This window comes from Vitis vinifera, chromosome 15 (genome assembly GCF_030704535.1).
Source record: "Vitis vinifera cultivar Pinot Noir 40024 chromosome 15, ASM3070453v1".
Taxonomy (NCBI): domain Eukaryota; kingdom Viridiplantae; phylum Streptophyta; class Magnoliopsida; order Vitales; family Vitaceae; genus Vitis; species Vitis vinifera.
The window spans coordinates 17,454,436-17,474,383 of record NC_081819.1 but is presented as its reverse complement, the minus strand read 5'-3'; the positions used below and the strand labels follow the sequence as shown (position 1 = coordinate 17,474,383).

The window sequence follows — 19,948 nt, the reverse complement described above, 5'->3', positions numbered from 1 at the left end:
CACACAACTCAACATAGAAATCAAGAAAATTACATCATCTTGCATTCTAATCTATCAAACCTAATAGTTAACATTTTAATTTTGAACGAACTTCATCCTAAAAGTGCCCCTATAAGTAAAAGATGTTTTGAATATGCTAAATTTTACCGTGTAGAAGTCAAGGATAACATTGATAAAATAACTTAAAGATGATTTTGGATTTCACTTGCTTTGATGAATCCTCTTCACAATATATGTGAAATAATTTAGCAAAGGAAGCCAAATTGAAATTTGTAAAACAAGACAGGTAGAACATTTTAGAGTTAACCAATTCCAATGTGTGCACTAGGATCATGTTGACATATTAATATGATCAAGTTTTGTACTTGCTCTCATTAATAAACAATAGTGCTTGGAGCATTAATATGATTAAAAAAATTAAAATTTTAATTTGAAAAAGAAAAGAATTATAAAATGTGTAATAATATAATATGTAATATGTAGAAAACATTTTTATATATACGTCAATATAATTTAATATTTTTTATTTATAAAATTATAAAATTTTAATCATGAATATTATTAATATAGAAATAAGAAATAATTATTAAATGATAAATTATAAAATAATTTTTAAATGATAGTAAAGATGAAAAAGATTTTATATTTTTTAATAACAAACATTAACATATGATATATTTTTTATTTAAAAAATATCAAATATTAAAATTTAATATATTTTTCATTCTATTTCTTCTACAAACCATGCATAAACACGATGCAACATATCTCATTTGATAGTCCAATGTGCTAAGGAGTGAGAACAAATGGAAAGAAAACTACTCCATAATAAGAGGTCCAAGAAAAATCCCATCTGAAATTTCAATTTTTTTTATCATTTGACTAAAAAATTACTAAGACACGCATCTATATCTATTGAATTTCAAATGTAAGTTACTAAAAGTGTACAAAGCAATTCGGGGTTTTAAACAAAAATGTGAATACATGATATTAAAATAGATAAAATCAAGTATAAATAAATGAGTGTAGACCCCCTCTCGGGGAGGAGTTAGAGGCCATTTTATTTTTTGCTGATGACTATTCGGACCATCCCGGGATTTTAGCTGAAGGAGACGGCGAGATGGGACGTCTAGTAGTAGGCAGAATGGCTTGCCCAAGAAGGAAGAAAATATTATCTTAGAGGGGGGGGAATCAGGAGCGGCTGGGAGCTGGGTGAAAGAGAGGAAAACGGGTAGCAGTTGGGAGGTTTCTTTGAAGAGAAAAAAATCTGGAGAGCAGAACAGAGGAACGGGAAGAGAGAGAGAGAGGAGCTGGGAAAGAGGGGTTGAAAAAGGATTTTCAGCAAAAGGGATTTTCGGGATTCTCCAGGTGCGAATCAGAGTGCATATTTGACTGATTCGTGAGTTGCATTAACTGAGCTATAGTTCATTTCGTTTTCTTCATTTTGGTGTTGGAATTATTTTTGTCTCTGTTTATTTGAGTTTGATGCCCGAAATCATGCTTTTCGCTTCTGTTAATTCCACCCACCTTGGCCACGGATGTCGCCTGAAAATGGGTCTCTCCATCCATAACCAGTCATACCCAGAAATTTGAGCTCTGTTTCAAAAAAACTAGAAAATGGGCTTATCTACTGTGAAGGTCTCGCAAAGGCTGAAGCCAAAACAAATAAATAAATAAATTAAAAAAACAAAAGTCAACAAAGTAGTACACAACCCATTATAAAATATTGAAGCCTGCAGACAATGGACCCATTTTCTTTTTTTATTAAATGCTTTCATCTCTTTCTTAATTTCCACTTCACGTTTTCAAATAAAATTTTTAAAACTTAGGTTTTTAAATCTAATTTCCAAAATCTTAATTCTCAACTAATTTTTCAAAAATTCCAAATTGTTTTCAAATAAGTTTTAAAACTCCAATTTCCAAATTTAATTTCCGAAACTTTAATTCTCAAAATCTAATTTTCAAATCCAATTTTTCGGAATTCCAATTTTCACATTATTTAATTATTCATTATTATTATATCCATTTATTTGTTGATTCATTCATTTTTAAAAGAATTCCATTTTTAAATAATCCCTCAAAATTCCATTTTTCACATTTCTTTATCTAATCATTATTATTTTCGCTATTGTTATTATTTTATTCATCTTAATTATTTATTTTTGAAAATTCCAACTTTAAATAAATTCCAATTTTTAAATAATCCTTTAAAGTTCCGATTTCCAATTTCTTTAAAATCTAATTTCTAAAGTTCCCATTCTTAAATTTAATTTTCAAGACATCAATTCTCAAATCCTTTTAAAAATTCCAATTTCTTTCAAATTTAATCTCAAAAATTCAAATTCTTAAATTTAATTCCCAAGACTCCAATTTTCAAATAAATTTCAAGAAAATCTGGTTTTCTCTCCAACTGTTTTAATTCCATTAGGTTTCAAATAATCTTTTGTTCCTCTTGACTTTGCATAAGCATGAATGAACTTTTCATAATTCTTGAGTAATAGAATCTGTGATATTAATTCATGCAAAATAAACGGGCTTTGGTGGGGGCCCCACATACATGATTTTATGATTGATTGATTGATTGATCGATTGATTGATTTATTTGCCATGCGTGATTGATCTGCTATGTTCCGTGATATGTACATAATCAACCTGTGTTTGTCCACTAACCCTATTTTGTGATAGCGCGTTGTTGTTTGCTGAACAAGTACACATCCACTTCCACTTTGGTTATTCTCTATGCATATTCTGATTCTCATATGTGCATGATAGTTCCGGGTATCCATTGATTTCCTAATTAATTGCTATGATTGCTCCATTTTATTAGTAGAGACCCATTTTAGGGGCTTAGAGGGGTGCTACGGTCTTTACCGTACCTTCTTGATAAGTAACCTGACCCCCGAACCCGATCCGGTTTTTCACAGACCACCTTTTCCAAAGTAAGGAGTCACACTTAGGGTTTTTCTTTCTTATTTTGTTTACCCTTTTAAAAATAAAACAAAAATAAGTGGCGACTCCAAGTCATTTTTCCTAATCAATAAAATCAATTTTTCAAATAAAAGTCGAGTTCGCCATCGAGTGGGAAACGCATTGAGCCGAAAATGCGGGGGCCACAATGAGATTAAGGTATAAAGTAATAAAACCCGATATGAAATATAGATAAATAAGATTTGATGCAAAGTAATGAGTTTGGAGTAAAAAAAAATAAAAAAAAATTAAGATATAAACAAATGAGATGAAAATAAAATGGAATAAAACCAATCTATAAAGTAATAATATCTCATATTTGGTACAAATGAATTGGAGTCAAATACAAAAACCTAAGGAATGTTGATTGTTTTTTTAAGTGTCTTAAATACACAATAACACTATATTCTATGTTGAAAAAGAAATGCTTTGGTAAAAGACAAGAAAATAAAAACAAAATTTGATTGGGTACTTGCAACTTTGGTTAGTTGATTACAGTTGTAACCTTGAGCATCTTCATCATCATAAATGAAAAACTCCAAAGAAAATTCCCATTTCCAAATCCCCACAGATCTCTCTCCATTTTCAATGGTGAGAAAACTGTAAACCCCTCATTATTAGCGTCAAAATCTCATCCACACCATCTCCAAAAACTCCTTCCAAGGATAATAACCCCCACACGAACTAATGTTAAACAAAGAGGGTTTAAAAATGGAGAGATCAAAATTTAAGGCCTCCCAATCAATTTAAGGTGGGAAAAAAACTAGATAGTTAGATTCCCATTTTACTATATTCGTCCATTCTTTAATTTCTGTTTTTTTTTTTTTTTTTTTGCTATGATTTTAAGGTGATAATGAAAATATAAAATAAATAAATAAAAATCTATTGAATCTAACCCATTCCACACCGTTTTTAGACTTTTTACAATTGCTTTGACTCTTGTTGATCCCCGTTACTTCATTTTAAATTCATCAAACGCGTTAATGTCTCTCTCTACAATTCTGTCATTTTCTCTCTCTAGAAAATCAGTATTTGCTTAATTATTAATTCAAGATCATGTCTTCCTCTTCCGTCTGTAGAACTACAAGCCCTAAAAGTGACTACCACCACCAACCAATATTTCCAAGAAACTGTAAGATTCCATACATACATATGTAAGAACAATAAGGTAAGAGAGGCCAAGGAGAACAAACCCTTTTCTTTGATTTCTTTTTCCTCGACAGCAACACTAGGAATTTCTCAAGATTCATTCCTGAAACCCGAACCCTAGATTTCTCCTTTCCTCCAAATTTCACTCACATTCTGAGGATTCACAGGAAGAGAAAATCTGGGTTTGTTTCAGAGTCCTCCATTTTCTACGGAAAATGTCTCAGCTCAAGCAAATGTCCCATCTTGACAACATCCCTTCTACCCCAGGAAAGTTCAAGATGGAAAAGAGGCTCAGGTGGCACTCCTCTCTGGCCAAGCTCACATTTTGGTCCTTCGTTTTCTCGGGCTTGATTTTCATCTTTTTCTTCCGATCGCCGTCATCGTCATCTCTGCCTTCCGATTCCTCAATCCGGTCCTTCCGGTCCTACAGTTGGGGCGGTCCTGCCTGGGAAAAGCGGGTCCGATCATCGGCCAAAGTGCGCGCTCGCAATGGGATCTCTGTGCTCGTCACCGGCGCTGCCGGATTCGTTGGAACCCACGTCTCCGCCGCACTCAAGCGCCGCGGCGATGGCGTTGTCGGGCTTGATAACTTTAATGACTACTATGATCCGTCCTTGAAACGTGCCCGGCAAGCTCTTCTTGAGCGTACCGGTGTGTTCATTGTGGAGGGTGATATCAACGATTCAGAGCTTCTCAAGAAGCTATTTGACGTAGTTACATTTACCCATGTAATGCATTTGGCGGCTCAGGCTGGTGTTCGGTATGCAATGGAAAATCCAAGCTCCTATGTTCATAGTAATATTGCTGGTCTTGTTAATCTTCTTGAAGTCTGTAAATCCGCGAACCCACAGCCTGCAATTGTGTGGGCTTCTTCGAGTTCAGTGTATGGACTCAATACAAAAGTACCCTTCTCCGAGAGAGATCGGACGGATCAGCCTGCCAGTCTCTATGCCGCCACCAAGAAGGCTGGCGAGGAGATGGCCCATACTTACAATCATATATATGGTCTCTCGCTTACTGGGTTGCGGTTCTTTACCGTTTATGGACCTTGGGGGAGACCTGATATGGCATATTTCTTTTTCACGCGGGATATTTTGAAGGAGAAATCAATTCCTATCTTTGAGGCACCAAATCATGGCACAGTTGCCCGGGATTTTACCTACATTGATGATATTGTGAAGGGGTGTGTGGCAGCATTGGACACAGCGGAGAAGAGCACTGGTAGTGGAGGGAAGAAGAAGGGACCAGCCCAATTGAGGGTTTTCAATTTGGGCAACACATCGCCAGTCCCAGTTACGGATCTTGTGAACATTTTGGAGAGGCTGTTGAAGGTGAAGGCAAAAAGGAAGATGATAAAGATGCCAAGGAATGGGGATGTGCAGTTCACCCATGCCAACATCAGCCTGGCTCAAAGGGAGCTCGGGTATAAGCCCACAACAGATCTGCAGACAGGTTTGAAGAAATTTGTTAAGTGGTACCTCAATTACTATTCGGCTGGGAAGAAGACTGCTCATTAAAACATTCTTTCAATTGTGTGTAGCATCTTGTTCATTATGATTCTTGTGATTGTTTAAAGTCTCTCTGTTCTTTGCCCAATTATCATTTATGGTCTTGTTATATATTTACATGTCTGTATAAGTAGGATAGAAGGAGAAGTTCTGTGGTTGGTGGATATTGTTTTCTGACTACCTTCTGAGTCCTGAGCTATATCAAAACAAAACCACATTCATCATTTTCTTTTCTGGAGGGGCTGGGAGGTGGGGGATGTAATTTTTCTAGGTTCAGCATTGTAGAATTAATACCTAATAGATCATATGCTCATTGGTGGACGAGTACCATCTATGCGCAATTTCAATAAACTAGCACATAGTAGCTTGATTTCTATTCCCCTTGTAGCTTAATTGAATGTGTTGAAAAAGGGATGGTGCATCAACAATGTCCATGGCCACGGTCCCTCCGTTGGATTCTATTTCTTTAGATGAATGATAGATCTTAATGAATTGCTGCACTTCCATTCTCACTTTCTTTCCTAGCTTGAAAGATATATCTGAAAGCTGGTAGCCATTAGGATGAATGATAATTTGGCTGTCAAGTCAGAATTGTTTGGCAGGATTTGTTTTGTTTCTAAATGGAATGATTGTTTATGAAAGAGAAAGTTGGGAGTTATGGTGATTTAGGGGTTGAATTAAGATTGGAAAGGTAGGTTGTCGAACTTAGATTTGTTTATTTAATATTAAGTATTTCACAACTTACACCGATACTGACTGGTGTTGTTGGGGACCAACTTATTCGGAAAACCATATACCTCAACTTTTATAGGCTCAATTCATTGAAGGGGCTTGTGAGAATGGGCTTTTAGGTATTGGGGAGTATTAAGAGAGATACCTCTTCCTTACAATCTACAGGGTGGTTCCAGATTCGCAATTTTGGTGGCGTGGCTGCATAAACCTTATCTTATCACGTGAAAGCTGTATTTTACCTGGGAAAGTTGAGATAAAGATGAGAAGTGATTGTCGAAAGGTGCATGAATGTCAAAGACTCACAGGTGAGGGGTGATTCCAAAAGACCGATACCAGGCGGCTTACCAAGGAGGCCGCCTCCGCCCCTTGTGTTGTGTTAATACAACATATGGTTTCACGCCTCTGGGTTGTGTAAGATGAACTTCCACTTGGCATCATCTCTTCTTTGTCCATGCATGTGCATTCCATGACTGGACCCTAATTCTTCTGTCATTGAAATTTATGATTTCTTCTCATTCTGGACATACAGTTGGCATATATTTTAGCAGACACAGACAACCAATTTACTTCGACTTGACATGGTTTTGTTCTCTAAGCTTGTTTCTCAATGCTAACATGGGTTTTATTACGTATATCAGATTTTGCCAAACAGCTCCCCTCCATGAAATATAATTCAAATAAGGGAAATTTTAAGGGATGTTTCAATGTGTGAGGACAAATCAATACATGGGCTGTTGAAAATCCCCCAAGTTGTAGAGGAAAAAGGAGAAAAATCGCTACTAAGAAGAGACTTAGGGATTTTCAACAGCCCATTTGCTGATTCCAAAGCCATGAAGCACCCATCCCATAATGCAAGTATTCTAACCAAATCTCATGGAATGAGGCATGCTGAAACAGTTCAAAACATGATTATATTTTGTCAGTAAATGAATAAATATAATGTTGGTACCAGTTCCAAGTTTCCCAGTTTCATTTCCAAATTCATTCTGGTGGCCAGAACCAAATTTAATTTATAAAAACCAATTGGTAGGATTCAGCCGTGGGATTATTCCCAGTAACTCCTGTATGAAACCAGCTCTTCAGTCAACTGAATTGCTAGAAGACAATCCAGAAGCCAAGCTCAACCAAATGAACCAATTCAAAAGTCATACTTTGTTCTCCCACTCATTAAGATGAGGCATAACATATCTGAAATGTCAGAAGAGGAAATGAAGAAATTCCAAGACTCCAACATTAGGCGTTTCCTTGATCCTTTGAAATGAACAACCTGTGCACAGGAAACAAAGCCAGACGTAAATAAAAAATGATGCTCATAAAAACTTGCCATATATGTTAAAAAGGGATCAAACCCAAGGGATACCCAAAGATGATGTTCAAGCTCAGCTATTGACCAAGATCAATGTGAAAAAATGATTTGAAGAAATTATGTACCTTCACATCAAGGGGCATGCCATGAAATTGTCCAGCACCCTCTGGTGGTGTCCAATTGTAAATAGCACAAGGTAGAAAGAGCACTGAAGTACCACCAATATCTTCTAGAAAAGCTTGTGGTTTTGAAAATCTCTTTGTATCAAAATACGGATGAGACTTTACAACCCAGGCAAGAGCTAACTGATCTCCAAGCATCCGGGAAGCATTCATGAATCTAGAACTGTAAACTTTCAGTACTTCTTGCAGAAAAAGTTTTGCCCTGCACCCATTTTTGCACATCATTATTCTTTGAAAGTGAAGAAATCAATATAAATTTTTCATCACTTCTTGCAATGCTATCCATGGAACCATGTTTGTGAAGCATGAAGCCATGGTACAAGTGCCCTATGAGGGGTGTGGAAGGAAGCCCTCAAGTAAGTGGAAATGCCTTCACTTTTTTGGCTTCTGTGGTTGTGAGTTGAAGTGATACGTGCGAAGAGTGGGGGACAGTGATGGAATCTACACAAGTGAATGGAAGCACAAGTTTGTGTAGCTGACTCATACAATCATTTACATATCTTTGAGTTTCAAGTTTCTTGGTAACTAACTGAAAATTTTAGATTTCAAAAATGAAAGGAAAATAGTAACATAACTATAAACCTTAGAAGAGGAATAAAAGGGAAATAAAAACACAAATTACACACCTTAGAATCCCATCAGGGGTGCCCCTCACTGCTATAAATCCAGAATTCAGAGGTTGCTCTTTATTGTTCCGGAAGGTGAGAGCCACATGGAAATTTGGGTGGCTCTGAAATATCTGTCCTAAATCATCAACTACTGCTATATCTGAGTCAGTGAAGATGTAATGATTTATATGCCCATGACCCTGAGAATGCTCCTCAAGCTTTGTTTCTAAGAAGACCTGCACACAGAAAATCAATTAAACAAATGGCATTGTGAATTAACATTATTTTGTATAACAAAGTAGTTTCTCTCTAATATGACTGGATGATGATAAATTCTTTAAAAACCCTTGGATGCAAATGACATGAAGCTAAACATAAGAAAGCACAAAAACAAAATTTATTAATTACAAATCTCAATTCAAATATTAAAATAATCAAATAATGAGTGAGTGAGAGAGAATTCAATCACAGAGGAAAGACTAAACTATGTTTTGGAATTGGTCTTCTGAAACAAATAGATGCTAAAAAAGAAAAAAGAAAAAATGCAAACCTATGGAACACAGCTGAAGAACAATAGCAATTTACCAAAAATATAAGTATTCTACCCACTATACAATGCAATGTGCTCTTACAATGTAAGACCTGATTCTTTGAAGCATCAACTTGTCTCGTGAATATTCACCTTGAATGGGATAGATGGTAACCCTATCTCTGTGCAATGAAAACTCAGATGCTGGATCAGTAAGAATGATTACATTGCTTTGGGGCATTGTCGCCTGCAAACAATGAAATTCAGCATAACTATTTTGAAATGATTCCTGAATTGGCTAAAATTGCAATAAAAATACCACTCTAAGCTGACCGAAAAATGTGAGTCACTCTGGTACATATTAAGACCAAATCCTGCTGGTCCAACTTACTAACACAAATGAAAGCACTCGCAACATAATCAATCATTCTGTAATAGTTACAATAAATTTGATAAGTCTGCAAATAGTTACTATTCAAATCAGAGAAAACGAATGGACCATTCCACTTTATAAAACAGTAGCAATATGCACTCCACGAATACAGAAACAAGCTGCCTTCCAGGGTAATGAAACCCGCATGACAACAAAATCTGTTACTTATGCCAGCTTGTCTCACCCATAATGTATATAATTTCATCCATGATATGTATGGGAATTAAGATGATGTTATACGTATTTGTGATCTATCCATAACTTAATCCTCACTATCTTTTCTAATTCTTCACATTCTTTGTGATTTGCCCTTAAGGGAATGTAATGACCTACTTCCAACCATGTAGATATTGTCCACTCTAGACCCAATGAGCCTTCACGGTTTTAAAATGCATCTACATAGTTAAGAAAAGTCTATACATGTATGGCACTAGGAACTTCTTCTCTTATCAAATATGGGATATCATAAACACCCCTTTATGTAAACACAATGTCCTCATTGTGTTCTATAGGATTGCAAAGCTACTTGAACAAAAAAATACCCCTTACATTGTCAAACAAAGTCCTACATAGGTTCCAAAATCGTCTTTGATACCATTTGTAATGGTGCACTCCTTCCCGTATTGATATTGTTCGCTCTAGGCCCAATGGGCCCTCATAACTTTAAACACATCTACATAGTTAAGAAGAGTTCATATATATATATATACATATATATAAATTAAACTAAATTAATATTTCGTAGTTATGTAAATCATTAAAATTTTATCTTGAAAAATTGACTTTTGTTGTATGAATTCACTTTGAAAGAAATATCTCAAACTTTTGTTTAATTTGACTATTTGGTAATTTTTGCATGTTTTGCCTTTTTGTTGGATATACAAAATTGACAAAGTTACCCCTAGTCTTAGACTTGGGAGGGCATGGGTTCGAGTCACACAAACATCATGTTGTGCAAATGTCATAAAAAGCTTAGCCTATCCTCACTAAACACCAATTGGTTTTTAGATGATATCGTCAAAAAACTTGATCCAAGAATTGGTATTAAAGCCAAGCGTCATGGTTTAGGCCATGGGAGCATCATATTGGGGGAGGGATTATTGGAGCAAAACAATGCCACTCTTAAGCCCGAGAATGCATCAATGTCGGGGGCTAGGAAGGCTTCTCATTAGTTTAGTGTTTTTTTGGCCTTAAAACCTTTGTTTAGACATGTTGATTTGGATCATGCGTTATGTTTTAATTATCAACTTAAAATAAATTAGGATTTCATAGTTATATGAATCATTAAACTTCTATGGTGGAAAGATAGCTTGAACTCTATTAATTCACTCTGAAATAAATATTTCTAACTTTCATTCAGTTTAACTATTTGATCATTTTTGCATGTTTTACCTTTTTGTTAGATATGCAAAATTGACAAGGTTACCCCTAGCCTCGAGGCTTGGGGTGTTTATAGGGAATCTCCTTTTTTTGTCTTTATTCATTTCATTAAATTACTTATACCTAAAAAGGTGCATTGGCTTTCAACCAAGCCATTTAAATATGAAGTATAACTCTTAGCTAAGCTTATCATACCAACTACTAATACTTTGCAAGCAATTAGATGCATCATAATTGAAATGCAGACATTGAGAGAAATGGAGCATTTGGACACAAGAAATGTGAAAAACTCATATTTTTCATAGCACTTAAGGCACAGATCATATTTGAGTATGTGGTCATAACCCATGAATCACTTGTTGAAGAATAAATTCAAGAAAATCATAAATTTTCATATCCTTAGAAGTTAAATACTACAGCTTCAGCAAAAGACATAAAATATTTGGTGGTGTTCTTGTTCATATTCCTCATGATTATGATTTCTTGACGCGTGAACCTTAGATGTGATACTTTCCTCTTTGGCTATTCCATGGATTTTTTACTGAAGAATTACCTGAATGAAGTTAATGAATACATTCAAAATGGCCATCGATCTCTCCATCTTACTATATGAAGCATTCCCAACAGTAACCAAATCTGATGATCTACCATCCGCATGCAAAGCTAGTGAGGAGTTATAAATGGTAAAAACAGTTATTAAGGCAATGCTTTCTCCAAAGTTGGACTCATGGGAAGAGGTTGCAATGTGGGTCTTGTTCAAAGCTTTGGTTCCTGTTTAAAAAAAAAATGCAAAACATCAAATACACATAAGATGCATGTATGTAAATGGCAATAAATAGGAGAAATGAAGACATGAGTTAACTGCAATGAAGTATCCTACTATTAGATTTTAAAACAAACTTCAGCATGTCAATGAACACACCCTGCACAAAATCAAGCTTTCTTAAAAGAAGGGGAAAAGGAACTACTTATGCATGTAATTCCATTATTTATGGCCAAGGAAGTCAGCATACGGCCATGTAGAAGACATGGTAAACTTAGAATATGACATGGTAGAAACCCACATGTATAATATCCTGAAGTTATACAAAAGAATTCTCTGAACAACCCCAAGGATTCCCTTAATAAGAACCATTGAATCATCGCTTATTCTTTTCTCATTCAATAAAGAAATATAAATATAATAACTAAAAATCCATGGAAAGATTTGTCCCTAGATCAAAATAAGTATAAACAGGAGTTTGAAAGAAGAAAAATCTATTGATTTATAAATTCTAATTCCATCCTATCAAAAAATAAATAAATAAATTCTAATTCCTTAAAATTTGAAAATATTCTAGAGCAGGGTCACAAGGTCTGAATTCTCTAGTTCTCCAATCCTCACAGCAGCTGAAGGATAGTTTTAAGTCTCTGTTTATCTGGGCTCTTGTTTCACAATATGATCATTGCGCTCTTTGTACAATGCTGTATAAAATTTCTCTATACCTCACATGTAACTGGGGGTTGCACCTTCTTTTGAAATGGTTTATTATGGAAATCATCTCTGAGGCTTCTAACTATAATGGTGACCCCCTCTGAGGTTTTTAATTTATTGTTTTAAAGGTTATGTTCCTTGTTGCTCTTTTTGGGCTTCTTTTCATTCTTTTTTCACACCTACGAGAGAGATCAGAGGAAGTCAGCCCCCAAATGATTAGGGTTTTCTATAATTAGGAAGCCACTTCACCCAATTCTCCCTTCATCTGGAACTGCTGTAACTTGGTCTCATCATGTTATACTCACAGGGAAGGAAACACAGGCAGGTTATGCTTTACTAGCCCCCATTTTATCAACCTTCCCTGAAGTTTATTCACAAGTACCAGAAATATTCACCCCCTCCATCGGCTGTTAAATTATAGATTAAAGTTGTTGATGCCATGCCTGCTCTTTTCCCTTCAACCTTTCTCCAAAAATAAAAGATAAAAAAGTAAGCAAAAGATACACAGAGCAACCATGATACCATGGCTCTGCACAACCATGACTTTGCATAGTGAAGGAAAAATTAAAAGAAAAGAGAGAGAAGTCAATTGGCTTTGAACTAAAAAAAAATAAAAAGGTTTTTGATTGGATTAAATAAAGGGATAACCGATTAAAAGGGATGAAATCTTCCCCACCTTGGAAAACTAACCCTTCACCTTTTTTCAACCTAAAAAATACCCATTTGACAAAAATGTCCTCATCTTTTTCTTGCAAAAATAATCCTTTCTTTTAAAACACACATGTAAATAATGAAAATGTTGAAGGGTATTTATGTCAAAAATGGGTTACTCTTCAAGTTCAAAAATGGGGAAGGTTAGTTTTACAATTTTGGGATGTTTTCACCCTTTTTAATCAATTAATCCTTAAATAAATATCATAAAAGGGATTAGAGTTTTAAGAAAGAATAGTTTTGGGCAAGAAGAATGGAGTTTTGGAGAATTAGTTAGGAAATTTTGATCATTCAAAGAGCAAAATTTACAGGGTTAAGAAGACAAAACATTAGCAATAAATCAAAAACCTTGAGGAGTGTCTTTGTTATTGTTAAAAACCCTAAAGGAGGCTTCTGTAATTTACTCCTTTTCGATTTGAACCCTATTTATGTCCTAACCAAAATTACAATGAGACATTAGAGCCTATGGAGCCCTGAAATAGGCAATCATACATGGAAGGGGGGAGGGGAGCGGCTAACATGGACCTATAATGGTGATATCGAGTGCCACATGCAGGCCAAAAAAGGCCATCCAACATGACAACTTTTTGGGTAAAACAAAAGTCAAGAGTTTTAAAACAGCAGTGTCCTCTATGACCCACCAAATAGCAACTGTACTTCAGTTGCAATTCTTGAGTGTGAATCTTTTCTGGAAAATAATATGGGCCTTACACGGCTAATGAATAAATTTTCAGCTAGATAAACCATGAGCCTATTCTTAGTCAAAGCATTTGTGCATACCCATAGTACTTAAGGGAGTACAAGAGGGAATTAAAGGGGAGGATAATCACCATGTAGACAAGAAACTGACAAGTAATAAGAAAAATAAAATTTGATCCAAGTTTTAAAAAATGAGACAAAATGATGACCAAGGAATAAAAAGATCTTCAGAACTAAATATTATTCCCAAGTTCAACGAAATTCAAGTTTAAAGGCATCCAAATTAGTCTCTTGGAGAAGCATATTACACAAACCTTGGCATTGCAAACGATCATGCAAGCCCTGACCAGCAGCAGGCCCAAGAACCAGATGATCAAATTTCTTACTATGTTTTTTCTGTGAACCTTCTATAGTTGAGCTTTGATGCAATTCCAAAACTGAAAAATGCAGAGAAGTTATCTTTTAATTCTCAACTAATAAATGGATGGGGAAAAATACTTATGGTATGGCAAGTAGAAAATGTGGGAGTAATCACCAGACAAAAAATAAGGAATGAACAAAACGAAAGGGAGACAATAAAGGCGACGCCGCCATCCACTGCATACTCTCATCCCTAATGGATCTCTCTAAGAACCTCTTCATTCAGAAACCATAGCCAAGGCTATAAGCAGAGAAAAGAATATACAGAATATTCTCTTGCAACAGCAACAGCCTTTACTTTATGTTGACTGCACGCTGAAATAAATAATTCTCTGGACCAAAAAGGAAATCATCAAACAAGTTATCAAAGATATGAGTACTATAGTCATGTCTTGCTCATAAAACATTCTAGATTTGCAATTAGCTAGGCTACTGTTGTACAGCATTCACAAGAAAAAGTGGCATGAGATCTTTCAAAACGGACAATTGCTCCTCATCCAGTAAGATAGCAAACTCATTCCCATTCAAACAATATACTCCAAAATACTCCAGCACACTAAAATTGTTACCTAGAACCTTAACCATTTAAATCTTCTAGACCGGTTCAATTGCTAAAATACAAAAACTCCAGTAACATTGGCTCTGCAATGCATTATTTCCCTCATACAATGATACTATAAGATTTAGTTACCATTTTTATCCTATCTTTTTATCAGATGCAGTTTTCATCCTTGGTGAAAAGGAATTTAATGAATGTAAAGAAAAGGAAAGGAACTGAGCTCATTTCCTTTCTCCCCTTTGGAATTGTGGAAAAATTAAATAGGAAGACATTATACATCAACACTTTTTTTTTCTCCCAAATTTATACTATATATAAAAGTACAAAGAGTTCGTAGACTTTTTTCTTCCCAAAATAACCCTGTTACTTATTTCCCGTTATATTTCACATCCTTATTATTTAACTATAACTATCACAATCATTAATAAATTCACCTTAAAAATAGTATAAATCCACCTGTTTATTATTTATTGGCCATGACTGATAAAATCAAATTCATTTCATTTATTTTTCACTTTCAAGCACAAGAATTGTTTTATATATATAATTGTACAATATAATGTTCCTAGATAATTAATTTTATCAAAATTCTGCTTCAGCTGTAGTCCATAATAAAATCCTGGAATTCAAAATTTTCAACAATAGCATAGACAGGTTAAAAGTACTCAAAGAGAAACTCTAGCCCTCTATTTGGTTTCCAAGAAAATAGAGCAACAAAAGAAAACAACTTATTTCTCATCTTTTGCTTCCAAAAAGAAAAATAGAAAACGCCCCTCAGCATTGTGAATTTTCAGTGAAGTTAGCATGTTTCTGTATTTGAAAATTTTATGCTTCGGATCATTGTTGGTGAAAATTCAATTTTAATAACTTTTTTCATATTTGCTCTGTATCTAAACAAAGTCTATTTCTTATACAACACAACATTACCGACTAGAAACGACCGTTAACTAACAAAAATTTCCGTCCCAGCTGTTCCACGGCTGTTCAAAGAGAAACTTTAGAATTGAAACCTACCAGCAATAGCATATCCAACTTAAAAAGCACTGAGAGTGAAATCCAACCTTCTGTTTGGTTACCAAGAAAATAAAGAAAAACAACATTTTCATTACTATGATATCTCTCTCATTGTCTTTGCTGTCAAATTCAAAAACGAAACAAGAAAAAAAAATACTTGGATAAACGAAGCCAAAGAATATTATGAGTTTTAGGTAAAGTGCAAGTTACCATATTCTAGAACACTTTATGGTGAAAAGATTACGATTAAAAATTTTCTTTCATTTTCCCATTATTTCGATTGTGTGTGATGTAGAAGTCGATTGAATGAATTGGGAATAGATATTGGAAAAGTACCTTCAACTCAAACATCGCCTTAGACGCAGATCGGATCCCTTGAATTCAAAGATCGACAGAAACGCAGCGTTCTGAGAAGGATAATTGGATGCTTTTGTCTAGACTGACTGAGGGCCTAGGCTATGTGAGTTCACTCAGGTATGGGCCGGCCCAAGTTTTGAACTATTGGGCTGTAACTGGGCCGATCTTGATCAAATTCTACGAGTACAACAAAATCTAAGACGTGTTAACGAAAAAAGTTCAATTTTTTAACTTGTGTCATATCGGAAAAAGTCTTTTTATTTTTATCTCATAACTTATCTGATTCTCAATTATATTAAAATAAATCAAAACAAATCAATTATCATCCATTCAAACAAAATTTCTCTAATATTTCCAAACCATATTTCACATTCATCTAAATATTTATTAAAATCAATCATTTTAATTTATTTTAAAAATTAAAAATTAAGATTTAATGTTCTTAATTCTCCCATTTGAATTCTAAATTTGATGAATTAATCCTAATAATTGAACACAAATCACAACCCTAATTTTATAAATACAAATACACGCCACATGTAAATAAGTGAGTAATTAATGAAAGTCAAATAATCTTTCATTTTTTTCATAAGTCAAACATAATTATTGTAGTAAGTTAAATAATAATCTATATTAGCAATTGCATAATAAACTTATTTAACAAAATTTTAATTAATAATTAAATGTATATATTATTTTCGTTAAATTATATGTAAAACAATTATTTATGTTAGGTAATTCGATAGTTCTAAAATATATCTTAATTTCAATCTATTGATGTCAAAATGTATTTGAAATATTTTAAATGAGAACTTAATGGGAATTTCGTACTTTGTTAGATTTGGGTGAACATTCTAATTAAGAATTTAACTTTAATTAAGTTCATGTGATGATAGTCGAACCTAAATTAAGTCCTTTGTAAATTAAATTTAGTTATAGTATAAATTAGATGATCATTTTAATTGAGAATTTGACTTTAATTAAGTTCTTTTAATTTTTTCATATATTCTAACTTACCATAATTGCAAATTGGAAATATATATATATTACGTATATTAAACATTTTAATAAGTGAATTGAAAAAATAAAAAATAAATTTTTAAACAAATACTGAAAGACTATACTCACCCATTTCAGTATTTTTCCCATAATATGTTATCTCTCAAACACTATTAAACTTTATATGATGAAATTGAAAGTGTCTTATTGTATTATTTTAAATATCAATTTAGATTAATTAAAGCCAAACTTATTTGACATGAAGGACACGCCAAAGTGCACAATTTAATAAAAACGAAAAAAAATAAATTGTCTTTTTATTTATATATTTGAATATAAAAAGAAGTAACATTATTATAGTGACATAAAAATTTACCACTATATATATATATATATATCAAATAATTAATTAATAAGAGAAAATAATAATGTATTAAAAAATGAGACATAAAAGGAAAAAAGCTTACAAGTTGCAAGACACGAGCTGGTATGAAATCTATGGATTTAAATGAAAGGTTGTGGGCTTTCTTAGTAACTAAATATTTTCAACCATCCCACACAATCCATACTTTTTCCTCAATAAATCACAAAGCAAACCAGAACGTACCCAGTGATTAAAGATCTAATATGTGGAAAATTTGAGGTTTCTGATCTCAAGTTTAATGTAGGCGAAACCAAAATCAACCTACATGACCAAAAGAGGAGAATAGATTATTAGAATTTAACTAACAAGAACAAATAAAAATATGAAATATTACCATTTCCGCACCTTCATTTGATCGGTTGAAAGAGGCAAAGACCCGTTCAAAGCCACAAAATTAAGTGCCTGGAATAAGAACCCATTTGATTTGAAACCCAACAAGCATGCAGTGTTTGAAATATCGAAAATTTTCTGTGATATTTCTCCGAAATTTCGCTTATCGGCCGGCTCCGATACGATATTCGTCACCAATTGTCGGTCGATGGAAATTTCGGTAATTTTACGGGAATATCGCCGATCGGTATTTATCGGTATTTTTACCGATTTTTCGGGAAATTTCCCGACATTTCTTACCAGTCCAGCCTACGCACAGGATACAAAATCTGTCCAATTTTTTTTTTTTCTAGAAAAAAAAAAACATAAGATGTTATTTGGTAATCTGATCATGATTTGCAGGCAAGGGTTGTGTTTTTCAGCCTGGCTAAAAATCGTGGATTTAGGGTTCGTGAAATTTAAATCCAATGGCACAAAAGCAAAGAGACCCCTAGAACAGATCCAGAAAACACAGGGAGCAAAAAAAAAAGCAATTTTTTTGGTTTTCCTCGGGGGTTTTGCATGGATTGTCTCAGAAATCAAACGAGGATGAATTTTCCCGGAAATAAAATGGCGGATGGATTTTCTTGGGAATCAAACGGGGGTTGCAAAAAAAATAAAACAAATAAAATAACACGATGAGATTAGTACCTGCGAGGATTGAGAGTGGCAGAGGAAAATAGGGCCTTTTTAGGGATTCTCTCGTCTGGACGGCAACTTCAGACAAGGGCTTCTTGATGCCTGGAGTGACAGAAGTGAGTGGCCCTTTTCAGTTTTAGTAGTGAGAAAAAAAAAAAAGGGAAACAAATCATGAACGGTTCAACCATTGGACCACGCTACTCTTTGATAAAATATGTTCAATTTAAATTTGTTAAGATTTGTCATTAAAAAAAAAAACTAATCCTATTTTTATTATTTTAAATTATATATTAATTTATTAATAAAAATATAAAAATCAATATGATAAAATCAAATTCATTTTATTTATTTTTCACTTTCAAGCACAAGAATTGTTTTATATATATAATTGTACAATATAATGTTCCTAGATAATTAATTTTATCAAAATTCTGCTTCAGCTGTAGTCCATAATAAAATCCTGGAATTCAAAATTTTCAACAATAGCATAGACAGGTTAAAAGTACTCAAAGAGAAACTCTAGTCCTCTATTTGGTTTCCAAGAAAATAGAGCAACAAAAGAAAACAACTTATTTCTCATCTTTTGCTTCCAAAAAGAAAAATAGAAAACGCCCCTCAGCATTGTGAATTTTCAGTGAAGTTGGCATGTTTCTGTATTTGAAAATTTATGCTCCGGATCATTGTTGGTGAAAATTCAATTTTAATTGCTTTTTTCATATTTGCTCTGTATCTAAACAAAGTCTATTTCTTATACAACACAACATTACCGACTAGAAACGACCATTAACTAACAAAAATTTCCGTCCCATCTGTTCCACGGCTGTTCAAAGAGAAACTTTAGAATTGAAACCTACCAGCAATAGCATACCCAACTTAAAAAGCATTGAGAGTGAAATCTGACCCTCTGTTTGGTTACCAAGAAAATAAAGAAAAACCACATTTTCATTACTATGATATCTCTCTCACTGTCTTTGCTGTCAAAATCAAAAACGAAACAAGAAAAAAAAAAAATAGGATAAACGAAGCCAAAGAATATTATGAGTTTTAGGTAAAGTGCAATTTACCGTATTCTAGAACACTTGATGGCGAAAAGATTACGATTAAAAATTTTCTTTCATTTTCCCATTATTTCGATTGTGTGTGATGTAGAAGTCGATTCAATGAATTGGGAATAGATATTGGAAAAGTACCTTCAACTCAGACATCGCCTGAGACGCAGATCGGATCCCTTGAACTCAAAGATCGACAGCAACGCAGCGTTTTGAAAAGGGATAATTGGATGCTTTTGTCTGGACTGACTGAGGGCTTAGGCTACGTGAGTTCACTCAGGTATGGGCCGGCCCAAGTTTTGAACTATTGGGCTGTAACTGGGCCGATATTGATCAAATTCTACGAGTACGACAAAATCTAAGACGTGTTAACGAAAAAAGTTCAATTTTTTAACTTGTGTCTCATCGGAAAGAGTCTTTTTATTTTTATCTCATAACTT

General features: G+C 33.9%; 2 protein-coding genes across 10 annotated transcripts; one reads left to right on the top strand and one right to left on the bottom strand.

Annotated features, from left to right (window-relative positions):
• Positions 1-3,929: 3,929 nt before the first annotated feature.
• On the top strand, positions 3,930-5,848 carry LOC100264319 (UDP-glucuronate 4-epimerase 3). Its single transcript, XM_002280971.4, has one exon. It carries the CDS (start codon positions 4,332-4,334, stop codon positions 5,631-5,633), a length of 1,302 nt encoding a protein of 433 aa, XP_002281007.1. The 5' UTR covers positions 3,930-4,331; the 3' UTR covers positions 5,634-5,848.
• Positions 5,849-7,242: 1,394 nt separating this feature from the next.
• Positions 7,243-19,879, bottom strand: LOC100259142 (uncharacterized). 9 transcript variants are annotated; one of them, XM_010663371.3, is made up of 12 exons: positions 19,650-19,879; positions 18,472-18,561; positions 17,786-17,853; positions 17,635-17,712; positions 16,008-16,205; positions 14,214-14,430; positions 13,993-14,115; positions 11,348-11,565; positions 9,085-9,228; positions 8,471-8,688; positions 7,788-8,046; positions 7,243-7,623 (listed from the first exon to the last, which is right to left on the bottom strand). In XM_010663371.3, the coding sequence occupies exons 6-12, from the start codon at positions 14,287-14,289 to the stop codon at positions 7,495-7,497; spliced, it is 1,167 nt and encodes a 388-aa protein (XP_010661673.1). In that variant the 5' UTR covers positions 14,290-14,430; positions 16,008-16,205; positions 17,635-17,712; positions 17,786-17,853; positions 18,472-18,561; positions 19,650-19,879; the 3' UTR covers positions 7,243-7,494. The 9 variants fall into 9 exon arrangements, with proteins under 9 accessions (XP_010661673.1, XP_059598942.1, XP_010661677.1 ...); XM_059742959.1 differs by having other exon boundaries at positions 17,797-17,853; XM_010663375.3 differs by lacking the exon at positions 17,635-17,712.
• Positions 19,880-19,948: the final 69 nt, after the last annotated feature.

What these genes read in the sequence shown, in the direction of transcription:
- LOC100259142 (XM_010663371.3), bottom strand. Translation starts at nt 14,289, where the DNA reads ATGAGAGTATGCAGTGGATGGCGGCGTCGCCTTTATTGTCTCCCTTTC. An exon ending in CATTCCTTATTTTTTGTCTG is followed by an intron (nt 14,116 to 14,213) that starts GTGATTACTCCC and finishes TGCATTTTTCAG; the next exon opens with TTTTGGAATTGCATCAAAGC. An exon ending in ACCCCTGATGGGATTCTAAG is followed by an intron (nt 8,047 to 8,470) that starts GTGTGTAATTTG and finishes AAATGGGTGCAG; the next exon opens with GGCAAAACTTTTTCTGCAAG.
- LOC100264319 (XM_002280971.4), top strand. Translation starts at nt 4,332, where the DNA reads ATGTCTCAGCTCAAGCAAATGTCCCATCTTGACAACATCCCTTCTACC.